Genomic DNA, 23,080 nt, shown 5'->3' on the forward strand with positions numbered 1-23,080 from the left:
AAGCATAGACTGCATAGCTGCTTTGCAGACCATCAATGTTCTGCCCACAAAAAAAGACCCTGAGCTTCCAGTTGCCTGTCGCTTTAACACACCACTTTGTTCCCTGGCCAACATCTTGGGCGGCACGGTGGCACAGTGGTTAGCACTGCTGCCTCACAGCGCCTGTAGACCCGGGTTCAATTCCCGACTCAGGCGACTGACTGTGTGGAGTTTGCACGTTCTCCCCGTGTCTGCGTGGGTTTCCTCCGGGTGCTCCGGTTTCCTCCCACAGTCCAAAGATGTGCGGGTTAGGTGAATTGGCCAAGCTAAATTGCCCGTAGTGTTAGGTAAGGGGTAAATGTAGGGGTATGGGTGGGTTGCGCTTCGGCGGGTCGGTGTGGACTTGTTGGGCCGAAGGGCCTGTTTCCACACTGTAAGTCTAATCTAATCTAATCTCTGTCTCAGGCTTGCTGCAGTGCTCCAGTGAATCTCAATGCAAGCTGGAAGAACTCCTCATTTTCTGCATGATAACCCTGCATCCATAAGACCATAAGACATAGGAATGGAAGTAAGGCCATTCGGCCCATCGAGTCCACTCCGCCATTCAATCATGTCTGATGGGCATTTCAACTCCACTTACCAGCATTCTCCCCATAGCCCTTAATTCCTCGTGACATCAAGAATCTATCAATCTCTGCCTTGAAGACATTTAGCGACCCGGCCTCCACTGCACTCTGCGGCAATGAATTCCACAGGCCCACCACTCTCTGGCTGAAGAAATGTCTCCACATTTCTGTTCTGAATTTCCCCTCTCTAATTCTAAGGCTGTGTCCACGGGTCCTAGTCTCCTCGCCTAACGGAAACAATTTCCTAGCGTCCACCCTTTCCAAGCCATGTATTATCTTGTATTAAGTCTCCCCCCTCAATCTTCTAAACTCCAATGAATACAATCTCAGGATGCTCAGCCGTTCCTCGTATATTAGACCAACCATTCCAGGGATCATCCGTGTGAATCTCGGCTAGACACGTTCCAGTGTCAGTATGTCCTTCCTGAGGTGTGGGGACTAAAACTGGACACAGTACTCCAAATGGGGCCTAACCAGAGCTTTATAAAGTCTCAGTAGCACAACGGTGCTTTTATATTCTAACCCTCTTGAGATAAATGACAACATTGCATTCGCTTTCTTAATCACGGACTCAACCTGCATGTTTACCTTTAGAGAATCCTCGACTAGCACTCCCAGATCCCTTTGTACTTTGGCTTTATGAATTTCCTCACCATTTAGAAAATAGTCTATGCTTTTATTCTTTTTTCCAAAGTGCAAGACCTCGCACTGCTCACGTTGAATTCCATCAGCCATTTCCTGGACCACTCTCCCAAACTGTCTAGATCCTTCTGCAGCCTCCCCACTTCCTCAGTACTACCTGCCTGTCCATCTAACTTCGTATCATCGGCAAACTTCGCTAGAATTCCCCCAGTCCCTTCATCCAGATCATTAATATATAATGTGAGCAGCTGCGACGCCAACACTGAACCCTGCGGGACATTGCTTGTCACTGGCTGCCATTCCGAAAAAGAACCTTTTATCCCAACTCTCTGCCTTCTGTCAGACAGCCAATCCTCAATCCAAACCAGTATCTCACCTTGAACACCATGGGCCCTCACCTTGCTCAACAGCCTCCCGTGTGGCACCTTATCAAAGGCCTTTTGGAAGTCTAGATAGATCACATCCACTGGGATTCCCTGGTCTAACCTACTTATCACCTCTTCAAAGAATTCCAACAGGTTTGTCAGACATGACCTCCCCTTACTAAATCCATGTTGACTTGTTCTAATCAGACTCAGTATCCAGTTCAATAATTTTAGGCCTGAACTCTCCTCTGTCCTAGTCCCCTACCCCATACACCGGGCCTTGTTATCACACAGTCTAGATTAGAGTGGTGCTGAAAAAGCACAGCAGATCAGGCAGCATCTGAGGAGCAGGAAAATCGACGTCTCCCGAAACTTCGATTTTACTGCTCCTCGGATGCTACCTGACCTGCTGTGCGTTTCCAGCACCACTCTAACCTAGACTCTGGTTTCCAACATCTGCAGTCCTTGTTTTTACCTTGTTATCACGTGGTCTGCCATGACACACTACCTGTTGTTAGTCACTAACAGTCTCCATTAACAGATTTTAACCCTTTCAGCCAGATCATTATTGACTCTTTTGTCTGTCCAAATGTTCTTCTCTCTCTTTGGGCTCTATCCCCTTCAGTTGTTTACTCCTTACATCTTTCCCAACCCTATCTTCTGCATATAAACCAACATTTTCCTAGCTATCATCAGTTCTGAAGTAGGGTCACCGGACCCGAAACGTTAACTCTGATTTCTCGTCACAGATGCTGCCAGACCTGCTGAACCTTTCCAGCAAGTTCCGTTTTTGTTTCTGATTAATGGCATCTGCAGTTCTTTCAGTTTTTATTACCTAACCAAGAGGCACTGCTGAGATTCAGAGCTGTCATCCCTCTCCTTGGACATGGGGCCCTCAGGTGACCATTTAGGAGTCTGCCTGCACCAAATTTGTTTACTGGGTTCCAGGTTGGCACCTTTGTACCTGACAACCAGGTCCTGGTTCTCCTTGCGAAGTTCAGCTTGTTATGTATGAATGTGATTTAATTGCATTGATTTGATAAGAATAACAGTTTCTATTCAAGTGCATACAAGAGGTTTCAAGTTTTGTTCAAGTTACTCTAGCCCTTTGCTTCATTTAGAGTACAGAAAGCAAATTCATATTAGAATCTTGGATTTAGCTTTGTTTCAAAGTCTTGTTTTAACTTGAAACAAAAATCTCTCCCAGTTAAAATGAACAGAAGATCTGAAAAGTGGCAGATAAAGTTGAGGCATTGAGCTAAAATTTCATTCCTTGGTAGCATTCATGCCTCTCAGTTAGAATGTGGTTCTAGTACTCTACTAGAGATTTAAACACTCATTGCGTTGGAGATCTCAGAAAGCACAACATTAACAGAAGTGGCAGATAAGACATTAAACCATGGCTTTATCTGACTTCTCAGGCATGTATGAAAAATTGTGCAGTGCTATTTGAAAAAACATTCATGTTCGATCCATTGCTTTTGTTGGGACCTTTCAATATAAAATTGTGCCGATAGTAAAGACTTAATCTTCTAAAGTTCATTTCACTTCCTCAAGGCTCCTGCCAATGTAGTACTTTCTGTGTTGTGCTGTCCATTGTGATATTGGATTATTCCCTATCTTTAACAGTAACTTTATTTCAAAAGTGTTTGGTTGTTTTGAAAGGATTTTGGGACATCCTGATGTTATGAAAGATTAAGTATAAATGTAAATTTCTTTCTTTCCCCAACATAAGCAGAAATTTCCAGGGAGGAAGTTGGGATTCCGACAAGATTACTGCCAGTGCAGATCTCTGTTGCTACTTTGGTTTATTTTCATTTCAAGAATATACTTTATTTGTAAAGTTATCTTTGTCACTAGAGCTGTTTGTTTCTGTGCTGTCTTAGCATTATTGACTACAGACAAACATTGGTTTGACTCTCCAGACAGTTCCAAAAACCCAAAGGTATGTCTTATTTGCAAAACATATTATATACATATACTTGAGGCATTGTGAGGGTCTGACAACAGTTCAGAGCCTTATTGAACTTTGCCAGAAAGACTTTAGATGGTGGTCTTTTCCCACTGTATCTTGACAGCAACTACCCCAAGGTTTAGTGTATCCCTCAGCATGGATTCGTGGACCATAGAATGCGCCAATCTACAACGCTCAGTCGAGGTCAACTCCTTGTTATGGAAGACTGATAAGTTTCGGCAGACCAAAGAGCATCTTCACCAAGTCGATGGTCCTCCAGACGCAATTGATACTTATTTTGGTGTGGAGACCGTGGAGCACAGAGTCCTGTGTTACAGACCTGCTCGGGACGAAGCTCAAAAATGTACTGCATGTTGAGGCTCTGGATGTAGGTTTGCTCGCTGTGGTAGAAGATTCGTTTTCAGACGTTTCGTCACCATATGAAGCATTGGTGGTATGGCCCACTTTTTTATTTATGTGTTTAGGTTTCCTTGGTTTGGTGATGTAATTTCCTGTTCTTTTTCTCAGGGGATGGTAAATGGGATCCAAGTCAATGCGTTTGTTGATAGAGTTTCGGATGGAATGCCGTGCTTCTAGAAATTCTTACGCATGTCTCTGTTTAGCTTATCCTAGGATGGATGTGCTGTCCCAATCGAGGTGATGTCCTTCCTCATCTATATGTCTCATAAGAGCAGAGGAAAATCACCTATACAGTGTATTCAAAAAGAATGGGTACCCAAGGAAGACATGCCACCGATTTCTCAGCAACAAACCCAAACAAGCAGGCAAAACTTGTCCAGAAACCCTAGCCACTCTCCCCTACATTGAAGACATCTCGGAAATGACTGCCAGACCACTCAGACCTCTTGGCATCATAGGAGCCCAAAAACCCACCCACACACTAAAACAGCAGCTAATGAACTTGAAAGACCCTATACAGACAACAAGCAAAACTAATGTCACTTACAAAATACCTTGCACCAAACACTACATTGCACAAACAGGTAGGAAACTAGCCACCAGGATACATGAACATCAACTAGCCACAAAAAAGATATGACCCACTCTCACTAATATCTTTACATACAGATGTGGAAGTACACGACTTCAACTGGGAGAAAACATCTATCCTAGGACAAGTTAAACAGAGACATGCCTAGAAGCATGGCATTCCAACCAGAACACTATCAAAAACATATTGACTTGGATCCCATTTACCACTCCCTGAAAAAAGAACAGGAAATGACGTCACCACAGGAAATGATGTCACCAATCCAAGGAAACCTAAACACATAAATAAAAAGCAAGCCATATCACCAGTGCTTAATCCGGAGGCTCACTGATGATGTTATCTACAATGATGATGAAACATCTGAAAGCGAACCTTCCAGCTCAGCGATCAAACCTGCATCCAAGTACTTCACCTTTCTCCAGACTTTCTTCACAAAGGCACCTTTCAGCAGGAGATGTGTTATAGTCTGTATGCCCCTGCAGCTGCTTTAAGGGCGATGGGTCAGACCAACTGGGTATACTTGAAGGTTGTGCCGTTCTCACCACCAGCCAAGTGATATCTTTGTTGGAGAGTTCTGGTGATGAGGTGTTCTGCCAAATTACTTTGATCTGCTCAGGGGACAACCTGACAGGATCCACACTCTCCTTTTCCAGCAGGATCTCAGGGACACTACATGCTGATTATGTCCTGATGGACTTGTGGTCAAAGGTGTTTTCCTTTGCAAATATTTCCATGATGGACAGGTATACAGAATGTGCCAACTACTTGGAGTGTTCCATGGTACCAAGACCAGTCCCATCCTTTGCAAAAGTGGGGTCGGGTAGAACCTCAGTACATAGTGACATTTTATGCATGGAGGGTTTACGTACAGTTAGGTGTAGCTGCACACAAAGGTGGCCTTCAGGATGAGGGTAGCGTTACGTATATTTCCCCTCCCCCACCTATCCCATCCCATCTTGAGCTTTGTACTGTCCATGTTTGATCTCCAGTTAAAGTGGAAGATGGTTAGCTTAACTGCAACAGAGCAGGTTCTGGAAATAGGCCATGTACAACAACACCAGGAGTACCTCTCTATACCTCTAGTGGGTCTGCCCTTTCAGTAAGACAGGCCATATCCTGGTAAGGTGATATTAGTGTCTGGGACATCATCATATCCATGGCAACTTACCATGCAGACAGTGTCAGCCTATAGCTTGACTACCCTCTACATTGGAGAGACTGGACACCGCCTCGCTGAGCGCTTCAGGGAACATCTCCGGGACACCCGCACCAATCAACCACACCACCCTATGGTCCAACATTTCAAATCCCCTTCTCTGCCGAGGACATGCAGCTGCTGGGCCTCCTCCATCGCTGCTCCCTCACCACCCGACGCCTGGAGGAAGAACGCCTCATCTTCCGCCTTGGAACACTTCGACCCCAGGGCATCAATGTGAACTTCATCAGTGTCCTCATTTCCCCTCTCCCCACCTTACCCCAGTTCCAACCTTGCAGCTCAGCACTGACCTCATGACCTGTCCCACCTGCCAATCTCCCTTCCCACCTGTCTGCTCCACCCTCTCCTCTGACCTATCATCTTCATTCCCAGCCCCATTCACCTATTGTACTCTTTGCTACCTTCTCCCCAGCACCCCCCCCCCCCCCATTTATCTCTCCACCCCCCATTTATCTCTCCACCCTGGAGGCTTCCTGCCTCCATTCCTGATGAAGGGCTTTTGCCCGAAACGTTGATTTTCCTGCTCCTCAGATGCTGCCTGACCTGCTGTGCTTTTCCAGCACCACTCTGATCTCTACTCTGTGGGGCAACCTTTCCAAACCTCTTTATAGCTATCCGTAAATCTCCCTGTGGTAGCTAGTATATGCAGTGACTGTTTTGAAAATAAGAGTTCCCATATTTTAAAAGAAAAGCTGATGCCAGTTCTTGACATGTCTGTAAACTTAAGGACTCACTGCATTTTATTTGGCCTGTCATTTTATGGATACCATGTTTTTATATGCTATACTGAAGTGTTTGAATAGTCTGACAAGATTTTGGCTAATATATTCTGTGTCTCTTTTTGTTATTTAAACAATACGCTGTGCTACATGCAAGTTTAATTCTTTATCCAAATGATTGCTGAAAACTTTGACAAATAAGATTTGATTTGAAAAAGCACTTTGTACAAGTAAATCATAATATTGTCGTTTAATAAAAAGCTGAATTTTTTTTTGGATCACCTACCTTCTATCTGCAAAAACCAACCGCAAACTTCCAGTTGCCTGTTATTAGAACGTACCATGGTTTTTCTTGGACAACACTTCTCTCTTGGGCTTGCTGCAGAGCTCCAGCAAACTCACCACAAGCTGGAAGAACAGCATCTCATTTTCCACTTCTCAATATTGAGTTCAATAATCTGAAGATCTGAGCACTATCTTCCAACCGCGTGGCCTTCCTTTGGATGTTCCAGTTTGCTCCCACAATCTAAAGATGTATACTTTAGGTGGATTGGCCATGCTAAATTACTGTCCTTTGATGTGCAGATTAGATGGATTAACCATCAAAAATGCAGGATTACGGTGATAGGATAGGAGAATGCGTTTGGGTTGGTTGCTGTTCTTAGAGTCAATATGGATTCAGTGAGCCTCATGGCCTGCTTCTATACTGTAGGGATTCTACGATTCCATGCACTCTCCCCTACTCCTACACACTAAGCCGTGACATCTCACAGGCTGCTGTCACCACAGCCAACTCATTTTCATTAACTAACAGCTTTTGTTCCTCCCTGGCCACCATTCTCCATTCCTTTGCACAACTGCAGTTCTCGCTGGTTTCCATCTCCACCAATCATTTGCTCCAACCCCCATCCCTCCTCTTCCACTATCTTCAGATTGTACACCAACCTTTTCCTAGCTTCTGATCAACTTAGAGCTTTGTTTAGTACGTGGGAGTATGATGTTATTGCTGTTATTGAGACTTGGTTGGGGGAAGAGCAAGATTGGGCACTAAATATTCCAGGATATAAATACTTCAGGCAGGATAGAGAAGGAGGTAAAAGGGGTGGAGGAATTGCATTACTGGTCAGAGAGGATATCACAGCTGTGCTGAAGGAGAGCACTCTGGAGTTGTGAGGCAATATGGGCAGAGCTCAGAACTAGAAAGGGTGTGGTAACAATGTTGGGGCTGGACTACAGGCCTCCCATTAGTGAGCATGAGATAGAGGTACACATATGCAGACAGATTATGGATAGATTAATTTTCACAACATTGACTGGGATTCATTTATTGTTAGAGGTTTAGATGGACCAGACTTCTAGGAAGAGTTTTTAGAGCAGTATGTAGATAGTCCAACTCAGGAAGGGGCCATTCTGGACCTGGTGTTGGGGAATGAGCCCAGACAGGTGGTTGAAGTTTCTGTAGGGGATTACTGTGGGAACAGTGATCATAATTCTGTAAGTTTTAGAATACTCATGGGCAAAGACGAGAGTGGTCCTAAAGGAAGAGTACTAAATTCGCGGAAGGCCAACTGTAGCAAAATTTGGCAGGAGCTGGGGAATGTAGATTGGGAGCAGCTGTTTGAAAGTAAATACACATTTGATATGTGGGAGGTTTTAAAAGAGAGGTTGATTAAAATGCAGGACAGACATGTCCCTGTGAAAATGAGGGCTAGAAATGGCAAGATTAGGGAACCATGGACAACAGGTGAAATTGTGAGACTAGCTAAGAGGAAAAAAGAAACTTACTTAAGTCCTATACAACTGTAACATGACCTGTCAACCCCTGTACTTGATACCCTGTCTGATGAAGGAAAGCATGCCGTATGCCTTCTTGACCACACTATCGACCTGCATTGCCACCTTCAGGGTACAATGGACTTGAACACCCAGATCTCTCTGGACCTCATTTTTCCTTTTACTGTATGGTTTGCTCTTGAATTGGATTTTCCAAAATGCATCACCTCACATTTCCTCGAACCCAATCTACAGCATCCTGAGCTTCCAGTATAGTCTTTTCTACATTGGTGAGATTAAACATAGACTAGGTGACCATTTCACTGAGCACTGTTACCAAATCCTAAACAGCCATATTTACCACCTGGTCGCTGCCCATTTCAATTCTCCTTCCCACTCCCTCTCCGACATGTCCACTTCCTCCACCTCCATTGCCGCAGTGAATCAGACCAGAATTGGAGGAATAACACCTCCTCTTCCGTTTGGACAGCCTACAGCCAGAGGATTTAACATTGAGTTTTCAATTTCAAATAACCTACCCACCCATCCCCCGATGACCTTGCAGTCCCGCCAATTCTACTTCCCAAATCCTTCCTTCCAACTAAAGATTTACAAGGATGTTGCCAGGTTTGGAGGATTTAAGCTATAGGGAGAGGCTGAACAGGCTGGGGCTGTTTTCCCTGGAGCATAGGAGGCTGAGAGGTGACCTTATAATGGTCTACAAAAGTATGAGGGTTATGGTTAGGATAAATAGACTGGGGTCGGACAGTCCAGAACTAGAGGGCATAGGTTTAGGGTGAGAGGGGGAAGATATAAAAGAGACCTAAGGGGCAACTTTTTCATGCAGAGGGTGGAACGTGTATGGAATGGGCTGCCAGAGGAAGTAGTGGAGGCTGGTACAATTGCAACATTGAAGAGGCATTTGGATGGGTATATGAATAGGAAGGGTTTGGAGGGATATGGGCCGGGTGCTGGCAGGTGGGACTAGATTGGTTTGGGATATCTGGTTGGCATGGACGTGTTGGACTGAAGGGTCTGTTTCCATGCTGTACATCTCTATGACTCTACCAACCGGATTTATTCCTCTCATCAACCAACCAGACCTCAGCACAATCTTCACTAGCTTCGCTGTCTCCCCACTCCCAACCTCATCCCAGCCTTGACTCTCCTACCAGCCTTCATAACTTGACCTTACCTGTTCATCTCCTTTCCCACCCAACAGCTCCACCCTTCCCACTGACCTATCATGGTAACCCCCTACCTGCATCCACCTATCATTACCCACCTTTCCCCCAGCCCCACCTCCCCCCTCCTATTTATTTCTGAGCTCTGTTACCCCAATAAATGGTCTTGACCTGAAATGTCGCTTTCTTCACCACCTGATGCAGCCTGGCTTGCTGTGTTCTTCCAGCCTCCTGTTTGTGTACGGTGTGCAGTTCTTTATTTTTCTGAAAGTAATCTAAGTCTGTAGGGCCATTGAGAGGTTATTTGCCTGAGGTTGGCTAGGTAAAAACAAAACTGTGGCAAAATTTGTTTTTATTATGTATAATAACAAGAAACTTACTTAAGAGATTAAATTTGCTCTTGTAAAAAAGACATATTACTGCTCCATTATAATTAACAATATACTGACTAACTTGCTTTGAAATGTGCTGTTTCTGAGTTGCTGCCTTTATTGCTTTATTTACAAATAAAGGCAAGTGTCCTTCAGTTTTGAAACTATTATTACTTTGGAATGTTGGCTGTTACATTTATCTGTACTCCTGTTTCATTGGAAATTAGATTATTTTTCTTCTTAAGCCTAATGCTTTGAGAATTTTGAGTTGTGCAAGATGTCAGGATCAGCCTAACATTCTTAACTAGCAGAGAACAACCTAAAATAGCATGCAACATCAAAAAAAAGGGCAGTCATATTTCACAACAGTTGTGTTTGTAAAAATTATGCCCTTTAGATATTTACATGATTGTGTACTTTTGACATTTCTCGTGACATTTTGAAAGCTTTGAATGCTTTTCTTTGGCTTCCCTATTTACATTTCAACATGTAGCAACTTTACTTAAAAAAAATCCGAAAGATTGGCCTGAGTCAAGTTGACGGCCAAAAAATGGATAGTTCACAAAGCATGTTACACCATAACAGTAACAGTAATATGTTTCAGATTACAGCTCAGAACAAATAAGCTTTCTCACTGGCTTTTGCTATTTGGTAATCCTACATCAGGGCCTCCTTTAAGCCTCAGACTTTGCAGATTGATTTATTTCTGTCCATTCAAATGTCCTTTGAAATCTGCAGTCTGCTGTTGTATGTGCAGGATCAGAACTTCCATTTTACTTTGTCTCCTCCACCCAGTAAGATCCTCTCCCGTGTCTCCTTGCATTTTAAATTTTTCCCTTCTTAACAACATTATGGCATCCTTTCCTCCAAATGATCACTATTCACATGACTTGCTAATGTTGTTCTGAATTGCTCCTTGAATAAACTCACTTCCAGTATCTGACCTTCTCTGGAAGGTCCTTCAAAGCACCCGACTTTGCTATTTAGCAAGTTACAAGCCCATCTGTTCCGGTCTCCTCTCTTACCCATTGTTCTTCCAGATATTTAATTAGCTAACGTGGTTTCTGTTTGGTTCATGTCAACTAATATAATCCCTTAGGACTATGGCAGACATGATCTTAATGTGAGTGATTGCTGTGGTATGATGGTTTTGGCTGAAAAACACCTCATAGATAGTAATGCTTTCCCCTTACTAAGACCTTGCTTCCTTTTCAAAGTTATAATTTTAAATCTCTCCTGGCTATTCTGCAGTCTCTTTTTTTGAGCACTTCACCTTTTCTATCCTTCTCAGCTCTCCTTTTAAAAATTGCATGTTTATCACAGACCCAAGTCATACCTCTGATTTTTGTCCGGATATCATAAATCCTTTTCACCCATTACGCTGACTCCTTATCCTCAGTGACTTCTGTTTCTTTCTCAGATGTTCTTTCCTAAAAAAAAACCTCCCTTCCCCGTTGTCCTCCCATCATACAAACTCTCTATGTCAAAGTCAGAGCCACCATTTCCCACATCCTCAATGCTCTTGTGATTTTAATTACTGGCAGGGCCTTCTCTGACCACTTCCTTTCAGCTCTCACCACTTACATCCTTCTGGACTCACATCCATCTGTTTCCTTTATTAGTTATTTACTTCTGTACAGTAAATATCCCAACTCACTTTATTGACATTGAATCAAAATCCTGAAACTCCCTTCGTAATAACATTGTGCATACCCATAGATCTCAAGAACTCTAGCAGATCAAGAAGGCAGCTCACTACCATCCTAAAATCTTAAGGGAAATTAGGGATGGAAAATCAACACTGGCCCAACCAGTGATGTTGATACCAAAGTTTTGAAAATCTTAATCTTCCAGTTATTTGGGGAGTATTGATTTGCTCAATTGTTCCTTTACTTCCTTTTTGATATCCTTGTTCCCAGAAAACCCTAGTCGTTCCTTCTCCACAAGGTAAGGCTACCTTTTTTGTTTGTTCCCTTGAACCTAAGGAACAAACCTACCCAGGGTTGGAGAATCGAGGACTAGAGGGCATCGGTTTAAAGCTGGAGGAAAATTAATAAAAAGGAACATGAGGGGCAACTTTTTTACACAGAGCGTGATACGCATGTGGAAGTGATTAAGGTGGGTACATTAATGACGTTTAAAAGGCATTTGGACAAATACATGGAGGAGAAAGCTTTAGAAGGAAGTGGGCTAGGTGCAGGGAAATGGGGTTAGCGTGGATGGACATTTTGGTTGACATGAATCAGTTTGGGCCAACCAGCCTGTCTCCATTGTGTAGGACACTATGACTATTTGGTGCATAACTAATTTCTCCATTATTTTCCAGCTTTAGTGAATGGCGTCAAATGCTATTGAGCCTTAGTTTTCTCTGCCAAAACCACCCAGGATCATCCTGGAGAGTAGAAAAAGAATTCCTGATTTCTTTTCTCTTAAGGCTAATAATTTTCTCAAACCCTGCCTGCTGCCACTACAGAATCAGTTCTGCTGTCTGTGTTGTGTCTTGTAACCCCATCCAACCTTTCTTTGCAAGCCAGGCTTCTTCAGGCAGTCCCACCCATCGTAAGTCCATCTTTTGCCAGCTTCCTTTCTTTTTCCTCCTTTTCTACTTATAATCTCATTTTTTCATTGAGACTCACCCCGTCCTCCATTGATCCATTGCTCACTAAACTGCTGACCACCAATCTCTCCCTTCTGCCTCACCTTGCCAGCTGACATTATGAATGGTTTGCTTTCCTTAAGTACTGTTACCTTTCAAAATATCTGTCATACCCCTACATCCAAAAGTATTGACTGTCCTTACAAACTACCATTCTGTTTCCACAGTGTGAAATGTGTTGAGTTTCTCCAATCAGTTGTCTGCCATTAGCTTACTATCATAAAGTCACTAACCAGTCATGACTGATGACCTCTGTGAATATGGTGCATTATTTTTCATTTTCCTGCTTGACCTCCATGAAGGTATATCTCTCAATCCTGCTCCATACCTTTCCTCCATCTAATGCAGTGATTCCACTCGCATTCAGTCACTCTTCTGTATCTGGTTGTATTGAGTAGCTTCAGCAATGGAATCCCATATATTGTTCCAGTGTTGTTGCTCCTTAGTTATAAAAGGTCTCTTGTTCATTTGCACACCAATGTTTGGTATTGCTATCTTGAGAGATGATATTAGTTTCCATTTCTATCTGGGCAAACTCTAGCTCCACCAATTACTTCTTTGTTGTCAGATTCTAGTCTGATGTAGCCTGTCTTGCTCTTGCTTTGTTGCAAAGGGAAGTTGCAACTTTTGAGAAGACCAAAGCCACTATCTTCAACCCCAGCTGAAAACTACATGCCTTTACCATAGATTTGAGCCCCCTTAAGGCCACTGCTGCAGGCTGCCTAAAAGTCTGTAGCAGATTGCCAACTGATACCTCTTCTACATTCTTCAATTCCTTTCCCATGAGCAGAAACAAGTCCACACTGTACAGCAAGCCAAGATCTGTTCAAATTTCAGCTGAATTTCCAGCCCCATGTCCTCTTCATTGCAAAGGCTGCCTGGTTCACCTGCTCTAACATCACTTGTCTACTTGTTTGCTGTTAAAACATTCATCCATGCCATTAAAACTTAAAATCTCACCTATTGCTGTGTCAACAACCCGCAGCCCCCTATAAATTATTTCAAAACCTGTATTCTTAGGAATTCCTTTTGTATACAAAAGGCACAAGTTGTTAGGGGCCAATGTCAGTATAACTGCAGCAAAATCAAATCATTCCCTAAAGCAATTGAAAATACACTTTTAGAAATTTAGCTTAATTGCTAAAAACAATATTACAAACTCTTATTGCACAGCAGCATCTCATGGAAATTGTAGCAGCAATATGTGGTGATAGAATGTATTTATTTGTGTAAGTCCATTCCACTGTGCCACTAAGTGAATGGAGATTTGCATTAAGTTTAACTGTTTACAAAAGCATGTGGGAAAACAATTCTAAAATCCTGAATACCTTTTCATAAAATTAAGCATTCCAGCTGATTTTGCCTCCCATGTTTCTGTAATCCTACCGTTGATTGCTGAATGCAGGGTGGCGTGCTGAAGAAGTTGGAAGTGTACTGTAAATCTCAGAGCCAGGTCTGACTGGCTTGTTAATGCTATCTCAATCTCTTGATATGTTACTTTCTTTTAATTCTTTGCAGCAAATAGCAGTTCGTTTAATATTTAGAAAGCTAGCCATAATCTTCCGATAGGCACTAATGGATGCTCAGACCTCTAAAGTACAATTCGTTACTTGATCAGCAGAAACATAGCACGATGTGATTTCAGATACTGTGAATTTGTCTTGCTGATATATGCTAAGAAATGTAACTTTAGCATATTTGAATTGATTTTGGTATCCTTTTGTTGTTAACAAATAAAGGGTGTATACAGTGATGCTGTGAGAAATAAATTTTGTATTCATATGAATTAATATTTCTCTAGTTGCCAGAGAGATGCTCACCGAATGATGACCTGTCAATCCCACACTTGGCTTGTTGTACAGTGGAGGACTTGTTCCTGCTCATGGGAAAGGAATTGGAGAATGTAGAAGAGGTACCAGTTGGCAACGTCCTCGGTAAGGTTTTGCTATTGAGTTTCTCATAAGCTTGTAGATCATGGTACCAAGTTTTCTTTATAAAATGCCAGTTCAATCCTGAAAAAAAACCTAGTGTATATAATAAACTTGTGTATAATACAAGTTATTTCCGTGTTCAGAAAATGAAATATTTCAATCCTCCGCTTGCTCATTTTGTAATTCAGTTGACCAGTAATAGAATGTTGGATGAGCTGAAGTTGACAAGTATGGAAACCTAACCAGCAAATAATTGGAATAGTTGGCTCTGCAGGTGACTTAAGATATGATTGATGGGCGATGATAAAAATCTTTGAGGCGCTGTACTTTTCAACATCAGCAAAGCATATAATATCTTCACTGCATCAGTAACCTGATATATTGCTGTAGTAAATTTCCTCTAACAGTGCTGATTGAATGGCTGCTGTATCAAGCATATTTAGTTTTGTCAGAAACCTGGGGAATTGACCAAACAATGTTCTTTGTTTGAACTGAGAGAACAGCAAGGCAGGTTGCAATTTAGTGATTCTTTAATTGGAACATTGTCTTGCATATTCCCTGACTTGAGTAATTAATCTAACTTAAAATTGATTGGATTTTTTTCCGTAAGGCTTGAGAACTTCAGTTAGATGACATCTGTACTGAGTTCAATCTTTTTAATCCAGTCATTTTATCAGTAAACAGACAACAGGTGCTCTTCCCAATTTAATCATATTTTCGTCAAGTCCATTTTGTGGGAAAAAGTCACAGAACAATTTGATTCAACTGCTTAAGTAAACACCACTTACTTGGGCTCAAAAGCCTTTTGAATTAATGGATAATTTAATGTAAGTGTCATAACTAAAAGTAGTATGTGGTATTGTATTCTTGTATCTTATGAAATCTATCTAGGTTAGAATATAGACAAGGAAAGAGGAAATGAATGGTGATTGCAGTGAATATAGCATTGATCTTAATTCTCTGGATCAGAATCAAGTTTGCACTGTTTGGTTACAAGTCTCCCCCAAAATTTAGTTCCGAAAGATCATATATGGAGCCGTTTCAGTAGGCCATACGATGGAACTGGATAGATTAGTCACCATAGCATTGCCCTTTGTGGAGTTTACAGAGAATCAAATAAACACTAGTTTACAGGATCTTCAGTGTATTCCAAACAAAGTTTCTAACATAGTTACATATTCTGAGTAAGATGTTGGCCTTGCCATCAACACCTATATCCTATTAAAATATGGGAAAAACTCCTGAATAAATGGTGTTGAAGGCTGAGGGGTGATCTTACAGAGGTGTACAAAATCATGAGGGGCATGAATAGGATGAATAACCAAGGTCTTTTCCCTGGGGGTGAAGTTAAGTCTAAAGCTAGGCGGCATATTTTAAGGTGAGAGGGAGGGATTTACAGGGGAACCAAGAAGCTCCTTTTTCATGCAGGTGATGCATGTATGGAACAAGTTGCCATAGGAAGTGGTGGAGACTCATAAAGTTTAAACATTTAAAAGGTGTCTGGCTGGGAAGGGTTTAAGAGGGGCATGGGCCAGCTGCTGGCAAATGGAACAAAATTTATTTAGGATATCTGGTCGGCATAGACCAGTTGGATTGAAGGGTCTATATCCATCTGTACAGCTCTGTGACTCTAAGCTAATAATTGTGGTGGTAGTTCCTTTCTTCTGTTCCTCTTTTTTTTCTCAGTGATGTTTAGGAAGGAAATTCCAGAGAGAGGAAGAGAGACTCAGACTCTCGAAGATATGGCTGTCAATAGATGGCTAATGAGAGACGAGAAGCTTAAAAAAAAGTAGAGTTGGAGAATGTTGCCCCAGATAAGGTGTTGGAGACAGTTTGGGATCCTAAGATGAAAAATAGTTTAAAATGTTATATTGGAGGAGGAGAGCAGGAAGATCTGGCTGATGAACAGGAACAAGATGGACACAACAGAGGACTGGGCAAAGTGGTGTTTTTGGAGACTTTTGTGAGCAAGTAAGAGCACGCAATGGTTGGTTCTGAAGGCGACAATAGCATGTGGTGAAAAAGCCACCATTAGTGGAAGTGGAATGAAGTGCTATTTGTGGCAGAATCAAGGGATCAGAATTTACCAAAGGACCAAGGTTGTGTACAGTCTGTATCTGCCTGAAATGGTGACTGAGGAAGAGGATGGCACAGATGGCGAAGGAGTTTAGTTTATGGGAGAATCTTTCAGATCTTGAACTCAATAGAGTTGTGCCTTCTCCAAATGGAGGATTTCCGATCTCTCCGAGACTTAAAAATTTCAACCTAAAGAATGAGAGTATATATCATTTGTGTTTTAGTCAGGAGAGTGAATAGTTGTTGTAAGCATAATGTTCTTTATATGGTTGTGAACTTCCTATTCATAGTACGAGCATCAACTGCTTTCTTTTTTAAAAACCTGTGAAAACAGGAGGGTGTGGATCATAACAGAATAAAAAGCAAACTAACTACATGAACTAAGTTAAAAATTACACAACACCAGGTTATAGTCCAACAGGTTTGATTGGAAGCACACTAGCTTTCGGAGCGTCGCTCCTTCGTCAGGTTGACAATCACCTGATGAAGGAGCATCGCTCCGAAAGCTAGTGTGCTTCCAATTAAACCTGTTGGAGTATAACCTGGTGTTGTGTGATTTTTAACTTTGTATACTCCAGTCCAACACCGGCATCTCCAAATCATGACTGCATGAATTAAGGCAGTAAGGGTAAAGGTGGTGACCACGCACTTTGCAAAAGGCGAGAAGAATTGGAGTACTGGGCCAAAGGCTGATGCATCACCTTGTTCACTATTTAAAGAAATGACTTAGATTTTGTAATCAGGAACAGAATTTGTGACTAACATCAAATAGTGGGGTATAATTAATACAGAGTATATTGATTTAAAAAAAGGAAAACGTTAATGAACAGAGTGAGCATGTAATTTATTTTGTGCATTCATGGGATTGTGGCTTTGCTGGCTGGACCAGCATTTCTTGCCTATCCCTAGTTTCCCTTGAGAAGGTGGTGGTGAGCTGCCTTCTTGAACCACTGTAGCCTATTGGATGTGGATGCTACCAGAATGCTGTTAGGGAGGGAATTCCAGGATTTGGACCCAGCAACAGTGAAGGAATACAGATATATTTTCAAATCAGGCTTGGAGGGGAGTTTGCAGGTGGTGGTAATCCCATTGTATCTGCTGTCTTTCTCCTTCTAGATGGTATATTAATTGAAAATTGTAAATTATATGAATTATTTCTTTAAGTGTTTGCCATTGCTTGACTGCTGTCATATCTTTCAATATAATTTCCCCAATCTGTCTCAGAACATTCATTCTTCATACCTTAGAAACTGGTTTTATTTAAATTTAAAGCAACTAATTTTTACGTTCAGCAAACTTTATTGTCGGTCTCCTTGTATTTATTTCCAAATCTCATCGTCACAGAAAAGAAACAAAATCTAAAAACTTCTATCTAGGGTCATCGAGTTATACAACACGGAAACAGACCCTTCTGTCCAACTCGTCCATGCTGACCAGATATCCTAAACTGACCGAGTCCCATTTGCCAGCATTTGGCCAATATCTCTCTTAAACCCTTCCTATTCATGTACCCATCCAGATGCCCTTTAAATGTTACAATTGTACCCACCCCCTCCACTGCATCACCCTCTGCATGATAAAGTTGCCCCTCAGGTTCCTTTTAAATCTTTTCCCTCACCTGAAACCTATTCTCTCCTCTATCCTGGGAAATGACCTTGGCTATTCACCTAATCCATGCCCCTCATGATTTTATAAATTTCTGTTAGGTAACCTGTTAATCTCCCTATTCAGCCTCTTACGACTCAAACCTTCCAATCCCGATGGTACCACCTGGATTAACCATCTGCAAGCTCCCTTCCAAGCCTGATTTGGAACTATATCAGCATTCCTTCTGGGTGTAGGTTTGCTCGCTGAGCTAGAAGGTTAGTTTTTAAACATTTCGGATGAAGCCTGGAGCATTCTTTCACTGTTGCTGTGTCCAAATCCTGGAATTCCCTCACCAACAGCATTCTGGATGCATCCACAACCAATAGGCTACAGTAGTTCAAGAAGGTAGCTCACCACTACTTTCTCAAGGGAAACTAGGGATGCACAATAAAGGCTGGTCTCGCCAGCAAAGTAATCATCCCATGAATGAACAAAATAAATTACATGCTCGCTCTGTTCATTGACGTTTTCCTGTACTTTTTGTCAACATGCTCATTATTTACAGTACCCACTATTTGATGTTAGTCACAAATTCTGTTCCTGATTACAAAATCTAAGTCATTTCTTTAAATAGTGAGCAAGGTGGTGCAACAGCCTTTGACCCAGTAGTCTCAGCACCAATTCTTCTGGAAAACCACTTGTCTTTTGCAGAGTGTGTGGTGTTATGACGATATGGATGTACTGTACCTTTAAGAAAGTTAAAAGCTGGCAGAACTACCTGACAACACCAAGTGTTCTCAACAAGATGCACTGCAGCATGTGGTCCAGCAGTTAGTGCAGCTGATTGCTTGGAGACAAAAACAGATTCAAATTAGGCCAATCAGTTTAAATTATACCCCAAAAATACCAAATTCCAATCAAGTTTGAATTTAGTAAATTGACAATCTTAAAAGCCAATGACACAATCCGATGCTTTGGGAGTATTGGACCAGGGAAAATTGAACAGTTGGGAGGAGAACTGCCACGCCATCAGCATGTAGAGACAGCCTGGAGAATAGCTCTCTTAAGGGTATCTTTAGCGATCAGTAATCTGTGATGCAGAAATCCCTAAGAAGAAGAAAAGATTTGAAGTCTGGCTAGTTTTTGAAGGTTGAATTTTTTCAGTAAATCTTAATTGGGAGGTTTTATCAGACTAGTTTTATAGAAGGGAAAGTGGAAGTTAAGTTAGAGGAAGGAGTTGTAAACAGTTGTTGCTTAATTATGCTCTGTTATTCTTTAAGAAATAAAGTGGCTAATTTTTACTTTAAATAGTTCTAGGACTCTCTACGTTTCACATAGTATGGCATGGGATAAATCTTTTCTGTGTTGCTGGTTTAAATTAAGCAGGAGGGTTTACTCTGTGTCTCAACAGTGGTCACCACATTTAACCTTAATGCCTTAAATCATGTAGTTAGCTTGCTTTTTATTCTGTTATGATCCACACCCTCCTGTTTTCACAGGTTCTTTAAAAAGAAAGCATTTGATGCTCATGCGATGAATAGGAAGTTCACAACCATATAAAGAACACTATGCTATTGAGTTCAAGATTTGAAATTTCTGCCCTGAAAGTAAATTCCTTCGCCATCTGTGCCATCCTCTTCCCCAGTCACCATTCAGGCAGATACAGAGTATATACAACCTTGATCCTCTGGTAAATTCTGATCCCATGATTCTGCCACAAATAGCACTTCATTCCACTTCCACTACTGATGGCTGTTTAATTATATGCCTCTGTCACCAACTGATCCAACCATTGCATGGTCTTTCCTGCCTTCCACCAGTCTCCATAAATACTACTTTGCCCAGCACTCTGTTGTAGTCAGGCAGGAGGCTGAAGAACACAGCAAGCCAGCACTCTCTGGTGTTCAACATCCAAATCTTCACTCTCTTATAGGTGGTGAGATAGGTATTACAGCCAGATTTGATTTTGATTTCAACTGCTATGCACAAGATAAAAATTAGAAATGGAACAGAAATTGATTTCATTCCCACCTCTTACGCCCATGATCTTGGCCTCATGAGATGAAGTAACTTGGGTCATTCTGGAGGTTAAACCTTGGCTTTATTACTTTATATGGATTAGTACCAAGGTATCCATGAAGTCACTGGGGAAATAACATGGCACATGTGTCTGTATTATAATATATGCACACTTGCCTATTCCATTGAATTATCCTTCTGGACTCTAGATACAGGAAAACATATATTAGCATGTACATTGAAATTTATGCTGGCACTGAGTTCGCTCTGTTTGTAATGTTTTTCTGTTGAGCAAAAGTATTATGCGATTTGAATTGATGATTTATCATGTTAACTATGCATAAATCGGGTACAGAATGTGATAGTAGAATGAAATTTTCTGTACTGCACCACTTCGCTGCAGTTTCTGTTTAATGTTCAATGATAAATACAGCCATGATAAATGTGGTTCTCATTTCTTGATTCTCTATTTAATTAGGATACAATATATAGTGATGATTTTTGCAAATCTGTGAATAAGGAAGCAATCTAGTTGGTAAGATGGGGAATTGATAAGTGCTTGTTAATTGAAATACCAATGTGTCATAATCAGTGAGTGAGTTATACGAGTAAATGAAAATTGGCATATGCTTGAAGATTGGGTTGGCACTGCCATATTTCAAAGGGCTAATAAATGAATTGATCTTTTAATTATATTGAAGCTAATAAAAAAATTTATGAAGCTGTTAAATATTGAGTCAAAAGTGAACCTATTTTAATTATTTAACAGTGATTAAACTTTACAAAATGCAATTTAATTGTATATGTAGCTGTCATTCTGAGGAAACTAGTAGTATAAATAAACTTCATTAGCAATTACTTTCTATAATCTGAATGGATAAATGTTCTTGGCTCTCTGTAATTTATCTACCATACCACCTATGTTAAATGTCTTTATTTTATTAATATGTACGTTAAGTATAGAATTTTAGATAGATAAAGATTAATAATGCTCTTCCTCTTACTGCTTTCTGTGTTTGGTTCTTTGTTCTCATACTTGTGGTCTGTGCTGCTCTGTCTGGAATCAGAAGTTAAGTTGCTCTGTTGTGTCTATATGTCACTTATGCATCCCTTACACGTGGAGTAATTACCATGGGCTTTTACTGAGACATTGTCATCAAACTCTTTCCAAACTTGGCAAATTTAGATTGATTCACAGTTTAAAATGCCAATTATCTTTTAACATGGTTTGAAATATTTACATTTGAAGATAATTCAACTCGACTGAAAGAAATACTTGTACCAAACTACTGTTGGCAAAGAGTCAATTTTGTGCAGATAAATAGGTCCAGTTACATTTGACCACTTCATTATGGATTGTCTATCAATTTACAGTAGTAGAGAGTGTTATACTCATGACTGCTTTGGTTGTAAGGAAAGTTAGTAAAACTCAGTTTTTAAAAATATTCTTTCATTGGATGAAGTTGTCATTGGCTAGGACCATATTTATTGCTTATCTCTAACTGTCCTTGAGAAGGTAATAGTGAGGTCCCTTCTAGAATTGTTGCAGTCCACAGTGGTGTATGTCAAACACCTAGTGTACATCTGTTGTTGGGAAAAGGAGATAATAACAAATTTGGAGTTCATTATATGATCAAGCAGAGTCAGCATGGCTTTATGAAGGTGAAATCATGCCTGAAAACTAGAATTCTTTGAAAAGGTAACGAGCAAGATAAATAATGGGAAGCAGTGGATGTAATATATTTGGATTTTTATAAGGGGTTTCATCAAGTTGTTTAATGGAGTAAGAGCGCATGGGTTGGGGGTAATAAATTAATACGGATAGAGGGTTGGCTAATTCATAGAAGGCAGAGTGTTGGGATAAGGGAGTTATTTTCAGAGTTGCAACTGTCGGCTTGTAGAGTGCCACACAGATCAGTGTTCCGGCCACAATCATTTACAATATATTTTAATGACTTGGATGAGGAAAATGAATGTAATATAGTCATGTTTTTGGATGATACAAAAATGATTGTATAGGCTGATGATAAGGATAACACGAATCTACAGAGGGATATAGACAGGTTAAGCAAGTGGACAAAAATGTGGCAGATGGATTATGATGTGGGAAATGTGAGCTTGTATACTTTTGCAGGAAGAATAGGGGAGCTGCATATTATTTAAATGGAGACAGGTACAGAATAGGGGAATTTGGGAGTCCTCATGCACAAATTACAAAAAGCTAGCATCCAAGTTTACTGGATAATGCAGAAGTCAAATGGAACATTGGCTTATCTTTCAATGGGAATGAAATAAAAAAGTAGCGAGGTTTTATTAAAATTGTACAAGGCATTTTTTTGGACCACAGCTGGAATACTGTGATAAGTTTTGGTTTCAAAGAACAAGAACAAAGAATGGAGAGAAGTACAGCACAGGAACAGGGCCTTCCGCCCTCTGTGTTCTATGACCAAGCCAGCTTTGTATCCATCTAGCCAGTCTACCCTAAATCCCATGTGATTTTGGTTTTTGTACCAATCTGCTATGTGGGACTTTATCAAATACCTTACTAAAGTCCATATAGATTAAATCCACAGCTCTCCACTCATCAATTATCTTTGTCACTTCTTCAAAAAATCAATCAGGTTGGCAGGTTGGTGAGACATGATCTTCCCCAGACAAAATCAAGTTGCCTGTCCCTAACTAATCCATTTTCTTTCAAATGTGCATGTATCTTGTCCCTCAGTATCTTCTCTTAAGTGCTTCCCCATCACAGACATCAGGCTCACTGGCCTGTAATTTCCTGGATTATCCCTGCTTTGTTTCTTAAACAAAGGAATGACATTGGCTATTCTGCAGTCCTATGGTCAAAGAAGATGCGAAGATATCTGTAATGCCTCAGCTATTTCTTCCCTTGCCTCTCACAGTAACCGGGGATAGATTCCGTTTGCCCATGGGGACTTAGCTACCTTAATGCAAATTAGGATACCCAAA

The 23,080-nt window shown here is 41.1% G+C and overlaps 1 protein-coding gene across 2 annotated transcripts in view; it reads left to right on the forward strand.

Annotated features, from left to right (window-relative positions):
• Positions 1-23,080, forward strand: part of efl1 (elongation factor like GTPase 1) — a 267,202-nt gene that overhangs the window by 109,523 nt on the left and 134,599 nt on the right. For both annotated transcript variants that reach the window (XM_060853105.1, XM_060853106.1), the window contains exon 15: positions 14,299-14,431. In XM_060853105.1, the coding sequence (XP_060709088.1) occupies positions 14,299-14,431 (133 nt within the window). The remainder of the gene's footprint in view (positions 1-14,298; positions 14,432-23,080) is intronic.

Source organism: Hemiscyllium ocellatum, chromosome 39 (assembly GCF_020745735.1).
Source record: "Hemiscyllium ocellatum isolate sHemOce1 chromosome 39, sHemOce1.pat.X.cur, whole genome shotgun sequence".
Lineage (NCBI taxonomy): Eukaryota > Metazoa > Chordata > Chondrichthyes > Orectolobiformes > Hemiscylliidae > Hemiscyllium > Hemiscyllium ocellatum.